Source organism: Telopea speciosissima, chromosome 7 (assembly GCF_018873765.1).
Source record: "Telopea speciosissima isolate NSW1024214 ecotype Mountain lineage chromosome 7, Tspe_v1, whole genome shotgun sequence".
Lineage (NCBI taxonomy): Eukaryota > Viridiplantae > Streptophyta > Magnoliopsida > Proteales > Proteaceae > Telopea > Telopea speciosissima.
In genome coordinates this window covers 11598800-11615670 of record NC_057922.1, presented here as the reverse complement: position 1 = coordinate 11615670, position 16871 = coordinate 11598800, and the positions used below count along the sequence as shown (strand labels likewise).

Below are 16871 nucleotides of genomic sequence, written 5' to 3'. Positions count from 1 at the left end.
AGTAGTAATAGAAGATAAAATCTTCGTGTTGAATAAATCTGGATAGCAACGAACAAATAAGCGGCACAGAATGCTAACCGTAAGCCAGAATATCATAGCAACAACAACATCATAAGCCCTTCTCAAGGAAGGCAATGTTAGAGTTTATGTTGTAAAGGGTACTTTTGTCACTGGCTTGTTATAAGTCATATTAAGTTGTAATTTTCTCTTTTGTTTTTTCTCCTTTTACCTCCCTAGGGAGGCATATGTAATTTCAAGATTGTAATTAATGAAGAAAATAGGTGAGAGGAGTCCATTCTCTCTCAACTCCTCTTCTTCTTCCTCCCTCTCTTCTCCTTCTTTTCCCAGCTGTTAATCCTTGTTCCTTTGTCAGAATCGATCCATACCTAGTTTCTAACTTTGTATCAGAGCTGGTTTGAGAGTCGACCAAGCTCATTTGTCTCTACACCTTTCTTTGGAACCCTAAAAAGGTAGAGGGTTCCAAGAGAGGCTATACCATGTAAAAAATTTCACATAGCATATTCATTGGAGTTCTATTCTTCAACCCAATACCTAATGGAAGGAGTTTAAGGGCTGTCGAAGTCGATTGAAGCCCTACAAGGCCAAACCAGAGTTACCGCCAGCTTCTCTTCTCTTGGTTTGGATTCTCCTTCATTCCACCTCCATTTGCAATGAGACCAAGCTCATTTGGATCGCCCAAGGGTGCTCTTTCAAGCCCCTAGGGACTCGGTTGGTGAAGTGAGATGGTTGAAGAGCACAGCTCACTTCTTTGCTGCTACACAGGTACCACCAGGTTCTATTTTTTTCTTCAGTTTGAAAATTATTGGCTGTGGAATGTTGAATAGCTACTGTTCGTTGAAGATTTACATTATTTGAATATCATTGGCTATTGTGGAATGAAGATAAGGTGCAAGAGGTGTATTTGATTTGATTATCATCAAGGAACTGTTGTCTATCTGCTTGCTGGTGGTGTATTTGTTTGCTGGTTTGTTTCCTTTCTTTGGGTGGAGTGTATTCCCTTTGTGTTCAAGATATTACAGTGATTGTTAAGTGTTTGCATATCATGTCTGGGTCTGGATCTGAGGTCAGTGGACCCTTGGAAGCTTTTAGTAGTGGTTTGGGCGGTACTCACCCCAGCATGACTTCATTTGATAACCAAAATACCCAAATATCTCTTGTGAAGTTGGACAATACCAACTTTTTTTACTGGTCTCACTCTAAAAAGTTGTCTTTGAGAAGTAGGGGGACACTGGGGTACATTATCGGTTCTATCAGGGCAACTACGATGACTGATCCAACATATTTGAAATGGGAGACTGAGAACTCCACCGTCATGACTTGGTTGATTTTCTCCATGAAACCTGAGATAGGTGGAGATTTATGAGAAAGGAGACTAGAAAGGAAATTTGGGACAGTGTCTCCAATACATTTGACTGAGTGAGTGACATAGCAAAAGTCTACCAAATTTTCCAAAAGGTCATCACTATGAAACAGGGTGACAGAAGCATTTCTGAATATTATAACATTGTCATTATAAGGAGTATAACCATTATAAGGACCTCCATTTGTCCAATTTTGAGGATGAAGCAAAGGTGTATAGGACACTTGAGAAGGAGAGTGTCCTTATCTTATTTGGCGGGCTTAATCCAGAATTTGAGCCAATCCAACTGCAAATCTTGGGGCAGTCACCTCTTCCATTCTTAGATGAAGTGTGTAGCTACTTACGAAGTTAGGACTTAGGAGAATAGAAGGGTATCCATGAACACTGCACCATCCCTTGAGAGATCTGCTCTTACTTCTAGCTCTCATAGAGACTGGCGAGGTGGGGGGAGAGGCCAAGGGCTACTCCGTTGAGATAACAGAGAAAGGTTTAAATGTGATCATTGTGGGAAACTGGGGCACACTAAAGAAAGATGCTAGGTCCTTCATGGTCAACCCCTGGTATGTGTGGTGAATTCACTAGTACTCGTGGTGGTAGGAGAGGGGGTGCTAGATCCCATATTGTTACAGCCCAGACTGAGTCATCTGGACTACAGGCTGACACTGATTCCCTTTCTTGAGAGGATATTACAGCACTACACAGGATGATGTGTCGACTAGGCCACTCTTCTATTGTTCCTGCAATAATCCTGTAGAGTCAAATTCTTCAGCCTCAGCCTTACAAGCCTCTACCTCTGCACACTCCATTGCTCCCTCTTGGATTACTGACTCTGGTGCCACCGATCACATGACTGGTATGTCTCAGTGTTATGATTCCTATTCTATTTGTTTTGATAGGGATAAGCTTAAAATTGCAAAGTAAGATTCTTCAGTCTCAGCCTTGCAAGCCTCTACATCTGCACCCTCCACTGCTCCCTCTTGCGTTATTGACTTTGGTGCCACCGATCACGTGACTGGTCTGTCTCAGTGTTATGATTCCTATTTTATTTGCTCTGGTAGGGATAAGGTTAAAGTTAACGATGGTTCTCTTTCCTCTATCACTGGTAAGGGTAATGTTCGAGTCATTTCTTCTATCTCTCTTGATTATGTTCTTCATGTCCCTAATTTTGCCACTAAACAATTGTCTATAAGTCATCTAACAAAATCCATAAATTGTTGTGTCACCTTCCTTCTTATTGTCTTTTTCAGGATTTGGTAACGAAGAGGATTATTGGCAATGGACGTGAGGAGAAAGGACACTACCTTTTTTAGCCTCGAACACCTGTTTTGCCTACTGCTCAGTCCTATGTTTGTGGCCGGAGTGACAGTAGTATTATGGATTATGTGATGCTTTGGCATCAACGTTTAGGCCACTCATCTTTTGTTGTTATGAGAAAATAATTACCCCATTTGTTTACTTCTTTCTTCGCATGTTTTTCAGTATGAATCATGTATTTTTACTAAATATTGTCGTTCCTCTTATCCTTATCATGGTAATAGATCCACTATTCCTTTCAATATTGTACATTATGATGTTTGGGGACCTACTCCCACTACCTCTTTGTCTGGATATCGTCATTTTGTTTCTTTTGTTGATGACTATTCCCAGTCTACTTGGACTTTTTTTTATGAAACAAAAGAGTGATATTTTTTATACTTTTAAAAATTCCCATCATTTGATTTGTACTCAATTGGATACTTACATTCAAATAGTTCGTTCTGATAAGGGGGAGAGTACATGTATGGGGGGCTCCAACAGTTCTTTATTAACAATGGCATCATTTATCAAGTTGCATGTGTTGACACCCCCAACAAAAGGGGGTAGTTGAGAGGAAAAATCACCATTTGTTGGAGGCCACTAGGAGTATCCTCTTTACAATGCATGTCCCTAAGACTTTTTGGTCTGATGCCCTTCTTGCTGCTGTCTTCCTAATCAATCGGATGCCAACTAACCTCCTTGGCTCCAAATCCCCTCTGGAAATCCTTTCACTTCAAGCTCTTGCTTTTTCCTTTCCACCTAAAGTGTTTGGGTGTGTCTACTATGTCCATATCAATAAATCAGCTCGGACAAAGCTTGACCCCAAAGCACTCAAATGTCTTCTCCTTGGCTATTCCTCCTCTACTAAAGGGTATAAATGCTACCACCTTCCTCCTGAAGGCGACTTCTCTCCAAAGATGTCACCTTCTTTGAGTTTATTCCTTTCTTTTCTCCTCATCAGCATCCTCTTCAGGGGGAGACTAATGAGAGTGAACAGGCTGCTAATGTCATCCCCTTTTTTTCTCCTTTGCCTATCTCCCCATTCTTACTTGATATTGACAAACACAAGGAAGTGGATGTTGTTGACATTGATACTCATTCAGGTGTTGATGTTAGCAATGAAAAAGAGTTAGTTGTGTACAAAAGAGGTGAATGCTTGAAGGAAAAGGGAAAGAAGACCTGCCAAGAGTCCTCTTTGGATCTACATCCTGAGCCCACCTTCCTCAGTCAGTTAACACTTTTTCTCCTGCTTCTAAGTTAGATCTTCTCATTGCTGTTTGAAAGGAGAAAAGAGCTTGTACTAATCCCATAACAAAGTTTGTTTCCTATGATGCTATTTCTCCTACAGGTATTGCCTTTTTCTTATGAGTTGAAAGCTTTCTTTGAAAAGCTTTTCATCAAATCCAAGATTGCTTAAATCTGATTTATAGTGAAGGAGTTATGTATCGGTCAAAGTTAATTTGGTGTGTGCAAATGCTGTAAAAATCGTTCTGAATGAAAAATATTTTTTTAGACATCAAAACAAATGAATATTTTACCGCACTTTTGGTTTTTAGCAATGTTTTACCTCATTAAGATTTATGGAATTTTTAGATGTGAGAAAAAATCCAGCATTTAAAAGTTGAAAATTGCACCTACCGCCGAAAATCCAGTTTTTGTTCTTGAACTGAGGGGTTGACTTTTTACCCTTTTTGGAATTTTATTTTTTAACTATTTTTATTGGATTCAATCATTCAAATACGGGGTATTTGCTTATTTATGAATAACATATTAAGTAAATGAAATATCAAATATAAAAACATTTACTTAAATGATATTTGGCATAAATAAGTGTCTATCTTGAAACCTATGACAATACACTAGACGTACACTAGTAAACTTGGGTCAAAAACCACAAGTACCATTTTGAGTGTTTTTTTTTTTTTTTTTTTTTTTTGGTAAAAATAGTTCATGCATAGTGTTTAGAATGTCAAAAATAGGCTGTATACATAAAATCAAATTTAAAAAAAACAATTCTGATCCTCGAAACCACCAGCCCGAGTTCGCTTGGAAAAAATCACAGGTTTCGACCAGTTTCGACCATATCTCGGTTTCTGGCTGGTCGAAAGTCTTCAGGAGCCTCTTCCATGCCTGACTTAAGACCCATCTCCCTCTGCAACCTCCTCTATAAGTTCATTGCCAAAATTCTTGCCAACCGCCTTCAACTTGTCATTAACTCCCTTGTCAACTCCAACCAGTCCGCCTTCATATCCGGAAGAAGCATCGCGGACAACATCATCCTTTACCAGGAAATTGTTCGAGGCTTCCACCGTAAATCCCTCTCTCCTTCAGCCCTTTTGAAGATAGATATCCATAAAGCCTTCGACTCCATCCATTGGGATTTCATCTCCTAAGTCCTTCTTAAGATGTCCTTCCCTCCCACCTTTGTTAACTGGATCCACTTCTGCATCTCCACCCCTCGCTTCTCCGTCCTCAATGGCAGCCCAGCTGGTTACTTCACCTCCTCTGTTGGTATTCGTTAAGGCTGCCCCCTTTCCCCCTTCCTTTTTTGCCTTTCCCTTGAGGTCCTCTCTCGTAGTATCCAATCCAAAACAGACCTCCATCTCATCTCCCCCATCCCCAAATGCAAACCTACCAACCTGACTCACCTTGCCTTCGCTGACGACCTCGTGATCTTCTCCAGGGCTGAACCCCTCTCCCTTGAGTCCATCATGTCTTCCCTTCACCTTTTCCAGGGGTTTTCCGGTCTTCGCATCAACCTCCTTAAATCCCAAATCTTCCTGGCTGGTGTTTCCGATACCACCAAAGCTTCCCTCTCCTCCATCACCAACTTTTCCCTTGGCACCTTACCTGTCTGTTACCTTGGCCTCCCCCTCATCCCTACTAGACTTTCAGCTCACCACTATAACCCCATCCTTGACCTCCTCCGCAAGAGGCTGCAGCTTTGGAAAGCCAAACTTTTATCCTATGCAGATCGTCTCGAGCTCATCAGATCAGTACTTCAGTCTTGCTACATCCATTGGAGCGGTATTTTCGGCCTTCCCAAGGCTACCATCAAGGCTGCCGAATCTATTATGTGTGATTTCCTATGGAAAGGTGTGGATTCAGCTAGGTTCCTCCACCCCAAGAGCTGGTCTTCCATTTGTACCCCCAAATCTGAAGGAGGTCTTGGTCTCAGAAGGATTAAAGATGTAAACATTGCTGGTTCTATCAAGTTGTTATGGAAGCTCCTCACCAAGAAATCCAGCATCTGTACTTCCTGGGTGTACGTTGGGCCTCTCCGTAGAGACTCTATCTGGACCGTCAGCTCTTTGCCAGACTCCTCCTGGGTTTGGCGCAGAATCCTCTAAGTGAGGCAAATAGCCAGGGGCGCTATATCTTGCAGGATCGATGATGGGTTGCAGACCTACCTCTGGCTTGACAAATGGCATCCTTCAGGTGTCCTAGCTTCCATTGTCAGCTCCCGTGCCATTTATGCTTTCGGGCTGGACAGATCTACCCTTGTGACTTCCATCATCAGTAGAGGCTCTTGGTCCCCCCCTCCCCTCGCAGATCTTTGGAGCTCCCTCCCCCCTATCCCCCCTGGTCACCGAGGTAGAGGTGACACCATCTTGTGGCTCCCCTCCCCCTCTGGCAATTTCAGTTCCCACTCCGCTTGGGACATGGTTAGACATAGAGGGACCCCCTGTCCTTGGCATAAAGTTGTTTGGTTTAAAGGGCACATCCCTCGACAGAGCCTTACTGCTTGGCGCGCCCTAGCAAACTGCCTCTCAACCCAAGCATTCCTCATGCAAGTCTCCCCCAGCTGCTGCCTTTGTTGGAATGGGCACGAAGATGCAGATCACCTGTTCTTCACTTGCCCCTTTACTTCCTCCATCTGGAACCGTGTTCTTCGCCACTTCTGGCCTACTCGAAGAAGGCTGCTGCCCTTTTCCAGAGAATGGGTTTGGATTGATATGACTTTCGGAGGCAACTCGATTTGTGATTGGGTTGGCAAACTTGCCTTTTGTGCCACTATCTCCCACATTTGGATGGAGCGTAACCTTAGAAGATGGACGTCCAACTCCCGCTCTTTCGACAAGATTTGGAAGGCCATCTTCTTTGATGTTTCATCTAAAACTAGTTCCCTCCCCCTTGTTGATGTAAAGGATTCCCTAAGGAACAGGCTCATTGTTGTCTCCTGGGGTCTTCCTATTTCCATTTTGTGCCCTAGCTAGTCTCTAGCTCCAGTTTTGTTGGCCCTTGGGCTTTTATATTCCCACTCCTTTCTTTGTAATTAATTTTTCATTCATCCCAAAAAAAAAACCCCAAGTTTTAGAACCTTGATTGCAAGTGAGAAAATAGCAACCAAAACAAACAACCAGATCGCAGAACCAAGGCTTCACGTAAGGTCTATTAATCAACCACTCATCCGCACGCTAGAGAAGCAATGTTCTACGCAAAACATGAAGCAGCACCATAGAACCATCAATCTCAGGGCAGAGAGATAATAAAAGATCCTTCAACAAGGAAACTAGTAGAAGTAGATACAGCAATAGGTGGCTGCACACCAAGAACAGGAAACTCTGGAAAAGACTCAAAAGATTTGCACGTACGATTACTCCTGCTCTGACACCATGTGACAAATAGGAACAGGTGATAATTAGTGTGTGACAAAATAGGAACAGGTAATAATCAATGCAGGACAGAAGAAATGAAGAACATGAAGAAGAAAAGGAAAAAAGACAAGGGTCGTCTGTATGGCTAGACTAGATTAACTAACCATTAGAGCAGCATGTATATTTATAATATATAGTTTGCATAAATACAAATAAGGACAATAACCCTAATGATAACTAAGGACAATACTTATGAAGAATTACAAATAACCCCCTGACTGGAAAAGTATCATTACAAAAATATCCCAGCACTATATTCTCAACAGGCACAACAATACACAACACAAACCCCTCGTACATACCAGGGATCAAACACCCAACCTCCTAGCTCTGATACCATGTTACAACCGCTCATCCCAAAAGCTCGAGCCATTAAGGACCACAACAATGCATATCAATATACAACAACAATCTAGTCTCACCAAAAGACAAATCAGATGCACTATAAACAACGTGAAGTTCATATGGAGAATGAATTCTATAGTTGTATTAGTATTGTAAACACAAAGCTACACGATGTTGCAAAAGAGCTTGAACCTTATAGAGACAAGAAATACCTTGGAGTCAGTCACATCTTCAAATATCCTAATCCCTAAAACAAAAGGATAATAAAGTGTCTTAGAAGGTAATAAACAAAAATCTCCAACAAAAAACATCAAAAATAAAATGAAATGTTGATAATTTTTAATGATGAACACCAGAAACCTAGCTCTAACCTACTCGTTTTAGCAATTGAATGTATCACATTTCATCAAGTATATAAGCATCGATTAGTACACACTTGGCCAGAGAAATAAAAGATCTCATTTACTATTAAAGAACTCATGCATATTCTATTGAAGTGTCCAGCCCAAAAGCTTAAGCTTTTAGATGGAGAGGCCCAACTAGTATACGAGTGATATCCATGCACCAACTTGAGGGGGAGTGTTGTAATATGGGTATCAGGGTATTTCTGTCATTAGGGTTTCTCTATTGTTGCCCTAGGGGCATTATTGTACTTGTACCTTCTATCACTTTTTTATAAATAAAGATGGCTAGTTGTCAAAGAGACAAAAGTCAATTTTCTCCCAAAACTCAACAATAGTTGATAACATATATTTGATATGAAAAAAAAAAGGGAATGTCAACGCATCCGGAAATAAACGCCCTCCACCTAAGCTGTGCAGGAAAGGCCCAAAGCCAATCCCAGGGAATAGTAAAGCTTGGTCCAACTACGCATTCTCATTTTGGCATGATCACTGGAATGGGAATGTGTCTCTGAAGGGGTTGCTTCCTACCTCTTTACCATGACTTGGAATCAGGATGGAGGAGCATTTGGGAGGAAGGAAGATACGAGAGTTTGGGTCTCAACTTTTAGGAGGAACCTTAATGACTGAGAAGTTGGATGATTGGCAGAGCTGAGCGGTTTTGGAATCAGAAAAAACTGAGAAGGAGATGATGGGTTATGAAGTGGGAGTAGTAATGGAAATTTTTTAGGTGAGGACTTTTTCTACATGCTTCACAACAGGGGGAGGGAGTTCCCCCACAAGATTACTCGGAATTTTTTTTTTTTGGTGAATAAATATATTACCAGAAGGGGAGAGGGAAGAGAAGAGGGGGGGAGAAAAGATACAAAATCAAGCCATCCTAGAAAGGGAGGAGGCTGTAAAAGAGAGCTGTCTAAACCCTAGGTAACAACAATGTGCCTGTTCCTTGGGGTGTCAATAAAGGATCTATGGGGGATAGTGCTGAGCTTAGAGGAGACATCGAAAGAGATGTCTTTCAAAATCAAGTCTAAGGATCTAGATTTGGAAGTCCATCTCCTAAGATTCCTCTCCATCCAAATCTGATGAACGGCGGAACCAAAAACAAGCTTTCCAACAATTTCACAGAGAGTGCTGCCTTTGAAGGTCTTGATCATCCAGAGGCATTCTCTATCAAAGGGTAAATGTCTCCTGCTATGGGGCCGAACAGACAAAAGGGCTTTTTACTCGGATCCATAGAGTCCTTCTGAGATTTTTATTTTTTTTTTAATGTGGAATGTATGCCTTGAGAATATTTTGACAATTGATAATCTCATAAGACGAGCCATAATGAAGATAAATCCCAAACCAGGAAAAATCGAATGAGATTAGCTCAAGAGGATCACAGGAAATAGGGAAAGAACCAGAAACAGAAGTATCGGCAGTTCAGATTAGGTTCCAATTTCAGTCAAAGATTATGCCCTGTTTACAGCCAGACCTGCAAAGTTTGATCAAGATCTGCGGCTGGATTATGAGATCTGAAGAAAACATACTGCAAGTGGGAAAACTTAAAAACAAGAATACTTGGAAGCTATGGGATGCAGAATAACAGACCAGAATAGATCTTCGCAGGTAGCAGAACCTGAACTAAGAACAAACAGATTAGAGATTGACTAGAATTCAGAACAGATTGCAATAGAAGCCAAAGTTAGAACAACAACAACAACTCAGCCTTATCCCAACTAAATGGGGTCGGCTACATGGATCCTTTCAAGACAAAGTATGCAAAACTGAGGTCCTCACAAGGGAAAGGGAAGTAAGAGAAATGAAGATTAAAACTGAAGAAATGAGATAAGAAAAGTTTGAAAAAGACAATGAAAAATGAAAAATGAGAAATGAGAGTAAGAGGAAAGAGGCTAGCCCAGAAAATCAGGAAAATCTCAGCTAAATGGTGTCGACAACGTGGATCTTTACCTCCAATAGACTCTATCTGAGGTCATAATTGGCACAAGCCCCAGGCTATGCATGTCATTCTTCACAGCCTCACCTATGGTCATTTTAGGCCTGCCCCTAGCTCTTTTAGCTCCTTCAATCGGGATCAGATTACTCCTCCTTGCTGGGGCATCCCCAAGCCTCTGTTGTACATGGCCAAACCATCTTAGGCGACATTCTCGTAGCTTGTGGCTGATCGGGGCACCTCCCACATCAGCTCTAATGCATTCGTTCTTCACTTTAACCTTCGTAGTTTTGCCGCACATCCATCTTAGCATCCTCATCTCTGCCACACATAGCTTCACAATATGGCACTTCTTAACTGCCCAACATTCTGCCGCATACATCATAGCTGGTCGGACAATAGTCCTGTAGAACTTTCCTTTAAGTTTTAAAGGAATGTGGCGGTCACACAGTTTTCCAGTCGCTCCTCTCCATTTCATCCATCCCACTTTAATTCTTTGTGATACATCATCATCTATGACACCTTCTTTGTTTATGATAGACCCTAGATATCTCATATCTAAAATAGTCACTTGGCAGTATCTCTCTTTCCTCAATTTTCACCATGTCCTTATCCATCATAGTGTGACTAAAGTTACACCTCATATACTTCGTCTTTGATCTACTAATCTTAAAGCCTTTTGTTTCCAAGGTTGATCCCCACATCTCCAACTTAGCGTTAATCCCTGCTTTTGTCTCATCCACCAAAACGATATCATCAGCAAAGAGCATACACCATGGTACCTCGTCTTGGATGTTCTTGGTTAATTCATCCATGATAAGCGCAAACAAATAAGGGCTTAGGGCTGACCCTTGATGTAAGTATGTAACCCAACAATAATTGGGAATTATTACCTTGTCCTCCCACAGATCTCACACTAGTCACCACACCCTCATACATATCTTTAATAACATCTATATATTTACTCGACACCCCTCTCTTTGTAAGAAGTAAGAACATGCTGGATTAAATCTCTAGGGACTCTGTCATAGGCTTTCTCCAGGTCAATAAAGATCATATGGAGATCCTTTTTGCTTGCTCTACACCATTCCATGAGCCTCCTTAATAGGTAGACGGCTTCTGTGGTGGATCTACCTGGCATAAAATCAAATTGATTCTTCGAGATATGAGTCTCTTTTCTTAGACGGGCTTCAATAACCTTCTCCCAAAGTTTCATAGTATGACTCATTGATTTTATGCTTCTATAGTTATTACAACTCTGAACATCCCCCTTATTTTTGTCGACTGAACTACAATGCTTCTCCTCCATTCATCTGGCATTTTCCTTGTACTCATAATCTCCTTGTACTCATAATCATGTTAAATAACTTGGTTAGCCAAGATACCCCACAAACTCCAAGGGCCTTCCACACTTTTATTGGAATCTCGTCTGGACCTGGTATCTTGCCTACTTTCATCTTTCTTAAGGCATCTTTAACTTCCGCCACACAAACCTTTCGTACATAACGATGATGTGTAATGTTTTGATGAGTACTGCCATTAACTGGTTCAATCAAACTCGAACTATCTCTATTTAATAATTCACAAATTTACTCATCCCATCTCTTCACAATGTCTTCATCCCTTACCAAGACTCTTCCATCCTCCCCTTTTATACATCTCACCTGGTCGAAATCTCTACTCTTCCTTTCTCTCATTTTAGCTATTTTATAAATAGTTTTTCCCCTTCCTTTGTGTTTAGATTAATATAAAGCTCTTCATATATCCTCGCCCTAGCCATCCCCACCATCTTCTTAGCCTCGTTTTTTATCTCATTATATCTCTTTTTATCTTCTGTTTCTTTAGTCTGTTGTCAAGTCTTAAACCTCTCTTTCTTGGTCTTGATGGCTGCTTGGACCTCCTCATCCCACCACCAAGTCTCCCTTGGGGCCTGCCACATACCCTTTGCTTCCCCTAGCACTTATTTAAAAGCCAAAGTTAGAACCAGTAGCATAATCAAAACTGATAAACACAGTCTCATAAAATCAGGACAGCCACAGGGTATAGTAGGGTAACTACCTGAAACTCTTGAATAGCAAGATGGATAGAATAGAGGATAGATGGATAGATAGGATAATAGGTTAGGTACACATAAACCTCAGTTTAGGAATCTGCCAAAGTCTACGAAGAGAATGTTAGAACAGAAATAGGCTAGAGTCTTCAAGGCGCGTTATAGAGTCGCTTTCCTTAAGACGAAATTTGTCCCTATTACCAAGATGCAAATAGGTTGCAAACGAATTGTCTCCCAGGATACAATGAAGCCCAACGTCTTTGTTGATTATCTTGGCTACGTATTGCATGAACGGAGTCAAGATCGATGCCTGAAAGCCTTTGGAGAAAACAGAAAAGCCAGTAGCAGAAAACCTGTTTCCTGCAGTAAAACAGATTTCCTGCAAGATCACCTTTGAGAATGAGGGAGGAGAAGAAGAACGTTTTGGGGATATGCTCTGGTTTGAAATAACTTGGGTATTTATAACCCACTTGGCACCTGTTCCCAATAGATAGATCCTTCCATATTTGAATATGGACCGTTAGATCATAACTGTACGATCTAAACCATCCAAAACATAACAGTAATAAACTGCCGATCAAATGTTTACAATAATCTTATCCAGATTCAAATTGGTCCATCAGATTAAAAAGAACGGCCTTGATCAAATCTCACTCGAAGCGATGCAAGCATGCAACGTGCTAAGTGTGTGCGCCACTAAAGCCTCCACAGCCCACTGGCCACACTCGCATGCGCGCTTGGACAAAAGTCCTCGCACATACACCATAGCAATCTCTATTTATTAATTTAAATGATACACAACACTTTACTAAATATACCCAAGAAATCTTCTTTATATTTCCGATGTGGGACTATTCCCAAAGCCATTATGTTGAAAAAACCTCCAACAGAGAATCCACTCTTTCCACTAAAGAATACACTTTAGTACACCCAGAATCCGCCAATTAAACACCACTGAATCCCCAGAACCAAATTCAGAAAAACTGAATGCTTTGTTTCTTTGAAATCGTTGGGGTGGCCTGAACTGAAGGCTATACATGTATTTATAGCTACTCCAAAAGCCTATGATTGGCTTAGGGGAGAGCATACATCATCCAACCAATAGGAAATAAGAGCATCCATCATCCAACCAATAGGAAAGCCCCAATCTAACCTAATAACAACCAATAAGAAAAACGGAACCATAAAATATTCCAAATCCAGGATAAGGGTTATACAATAAAAGAAAAAAGAAAGAAAATAAGCTTCTAGAAGACTCCACAATTTGGACTGCTATGATGCTATCAAGATAAGTGTGTGATCTGGAATCTTATCTCAAAAATAGAATCTGAACATGAACAGTAACCACAGGCTGTGACATGACAGCTAAGTGGCTGTCATGCTGAATGTGATGATCAGATTTTAGAATCTGTTTTCTTCTCCTTCTTTCACAGGTATTGTTTCTAAACCTCTGCATCAGGCTGGAGGTTAAGGAATTTGTGTGGTCTTTGTAATCAGGTAGAGGGAGATGTAAATTATCTTCTGATGCATTGTTACTATGCACCTCTCCTGTGGGGGAATAGCAGTTGCTCGGTCTTTTTTGGCATCATTACTATCAGGTATGAAGAATACGTTGGTGGTTCCTTAGAAGCATAGTTGTCATGGCGTCGCCATGGCGTCATATCGCTGGATAAGTGGGCATATCAACCACCGATATGGATGATGTAAGAATATCGACCGATATGGCCTCCATGTCGTCGCAATGGCACCGCCATGGACGCCATACCACGACATATGGCCATATCGGGTGACATGGTTGTTTCAAATTATAAAACTTAATTTTTTAACAATAATTTTTTTTAACCATTTTTTATTTTAATGCTTTTTCCTCGACATAAAAAAATAAAAAAAACATCAAACAAAAAACACTAATACACTATTGACTAATACACAATCACATATTCACATTAGCAATTTTTTTTTTATTTAGATGGGTTGTTTATTAGCTTTATTCACTCAATATAAATTACGTTCTTGTAATTGTCTTTTTGTTTTGTTACTTTTGTAGTCACTTTCATATGAATCATATCTCAACTCTCATAATTTTTCAACTTTATTATCAGCAAGACTATTGCTATCAATTATTTGATAATCCATGATTTCATATACACTAATGGATATTACACTTTCATGAATTAAACCATAGTAGATTAGTAGTACACTTTCATGTTAATTTTTGATGTTATAGGATATATATTATAGCATACTAAATGACATTAAAAATAGAGAAAATAAAAAATAAAACATGGTCAATATGATCACCATGGCGGGCGATATGTCGATATATCGACATGACACCCCTCCACCGACTTGGATCGCCATGACGACCTGACAACTATGCTTAGAAGGGAAGCTGCTATTTGTGGAAGATTATCCCATACTTTGCTTGCTGGGGCTTGTGGAGAGAGAGATGCTAGAATATTCAAATACAAACAAACCATTTCCAAATTTAGGAGTGGAGACTTTGGAAATGTTTTATTTATTCTTTATTGCAGCATGGTGGACCCAGCATAAGCATTTCATGCTCCCTTTCTCTTCCCCAACCCCCAAGTAGGTGAAGGAAATTTCTAGAGAGAACAAAACATGGAGCTATTTTAACTGTTGATGAATATCAGAGAAGTTTCTCCATAACTTCCCTACAATTGTAAAAATAGAATCCCATGAAAAGTAACAGGAGCCTGCAAGAATAACACCCAACCTAGTCCCTACCCCTCCCCCCCCCCTCCCCCGGGCGCCTCATACACACAAAAAAAAAAAATAACTTGCAAGTTGCAATGCATTTCATGCAACATAAGAAAAATGATAATCTCCAATTAAGAGTCTTTTCTACAAGGACAGAGCTGACAAACCACGGATGCGGAAAAAGCATCAAAGATTAAGAAATACCATTGACTGTACGCACACACTTCCATTCGTGTGCTTCAATTGCATCCCCAGCATCACATTCAAAATATCTCTCTGACCTGAAATCCCCCAAACCTGAGGAATGACGAAGTAGTGTTTCTGGACCTATATTGCCAAAAAAGATAAAGACAAAGTTTCCAAATCAATCCTACTGTTATATTTATATACTGAACATAAAGAAAACATGTCACAATAATGTAGGTCTTTACGATGCCACAACATCTTCTACATTGTATCACAATGGTCTTATAGGTCTCCATCATGTATTTAGCATGGAACTGTTGTAAATAATCAGTATTATTGGTATGTGGGATTTATTTTGTGTTTGGGACTCTCTATCCCCCCCCCCCCGGGTAAAATGTGAGATGTGGTTGTAATGGATGGTAATAGGGTCAAGTTAGGTATCCTTTACTGATCTTAGATTGTTTAGTCTTCATAAAAATTTAGAAGCTTATTGTGACTTTTTTTCCCATTTTAGTTCCTGTTAAGTCAAAGAAATTTAATTCAATGAAGGTCCCCCATACTTTACAAGGAGACTGTAAACTACACCATTGCATTAGTGGAAGAACAAAAAATTCTTTACAAATTACAAGCTCAGGAATCATCTTCTCCTTTACTCAGATGTCACCCTGCATCTTTCAGAACAACGTTCTTGAAATTACATATCCCCTGGGTAAATCGATGTTAGGGAGAATCGACTCCTCTCACCTATTTTCTTCATTAACAACATTCTTAAAATTACATATGCCTCCCTGGGGAGGTAAAAGGAAAAAAGAACAAAAGATAAAATTACAACTTAATATGACTTATAAAGTTATAATAAGCCAATGACAGAAGTACCCCTTACAACATAAACTCTAACATTCCCACCATAATACAAATATTAAAAAAATATTCACAGAAGTATAACAATACTCCATCTAAATATTAATAAAACCATAATACAAATATTAATAAAATATTCACAGAAGTATATGTTGTAATATGGATTCAAGGGAAAAATTGTCCTAAGGGTAATTATGTCCTTGTACAATTGTACCTATTCTAGAATGTTCTCTATCATACTATAAATAAAGCACGGCGATTGTCACATTGATCAAGCCAGTATTCACGGAATTCCATATGGCATCAGAGCCAAAAATATTCCGGGGATATGGGAATTGAAATTTTTTTCCTTTTTTTCTTTTTTCTTCTCTCTCTCTTCTCCTTCGTGCTTCTGCCCTAAGGCCAGCCACCACTGCCAACCTCCTGTACCTTCCGCCAGCCCTCCGCCACCACCAGCAGCCCTCCGCCAGCCCTTCTCCACCTTGCGCCAGGCCCTCCACCTCCTTCCGCCACCACCGCCAGCCCTCCCAGGGCCTTCCCCCTTCTTCCGCCACCACCGCAAGCCCCCCCACCTCTCACCTTCCTTTCTTTCTAGCGAGAAGGCCTCTCTCTCACCTTGCCGTTAATTTTTTCCCACCCTTGGTGGTGAGTTGACTCCCATCGAGGGTCTTTTTTTCCCTCCATATGATTTAATTATTTTTGGAGGCCTTGTTTTTTGAGTTCTGCGATTTTTTATTTCCAGCCACCATGCTTGACGCTTCGGAGATCACCTCTGCTTCTTCTGGTTCTGATGGTTCGTCGCAACGTGATTTTATTCCATTTCCTGTGAGTTAAATGGAAGCAATTATCTTATATGGTCTCGTTCCTGTTTATTTACGATTGGTTCCCGTGGCTTATCTGTCTACATCACGGGTACCACGGTCATGCCTACCGAGGTTGGTTCCGTGCAAGATCGCTGGATGAATATTAATTTTTTGGTCATGTTGTATCTGGTGAATTCGATGGACCAAGACATTGCTGATAGATACCTTCTTGACTC

The 16871-nt window shown here is 40.5% G+C and overlaps 1 protein-coding gene across 2 annotated transcripts in view; it reads right to left on the bottom strand.

The window, feature by feature from the left end:
* The window catches only part of LOC122669287 (protein ENHANCED DISEASE RESISTANCE 2-like), a 159283-nt gene that overhangs the window by 109842 nt on the left and 32570 nt on the right, over nucleotides 1-16871 (bottom strand). For both annotated transcript variants that reach the window (XM_043866030.1, XM_043866031.1), the window contains exons 7-8: nucleotides 14990-15112; nucleotides 7893-7927 (exon numbers count right to left, since the gene is read on the bottom strand). In XM_043866030.1, coding sequence (XP_043721965.1) covers nucleotides 7893-7927; nucleotides 14990-15112 — 158 coding nt within the window. The remainder of the gene's footprint in view (nucleotides 1-7892; nucleotides 7928-14989; nucleotides 15113-16871) is intronic.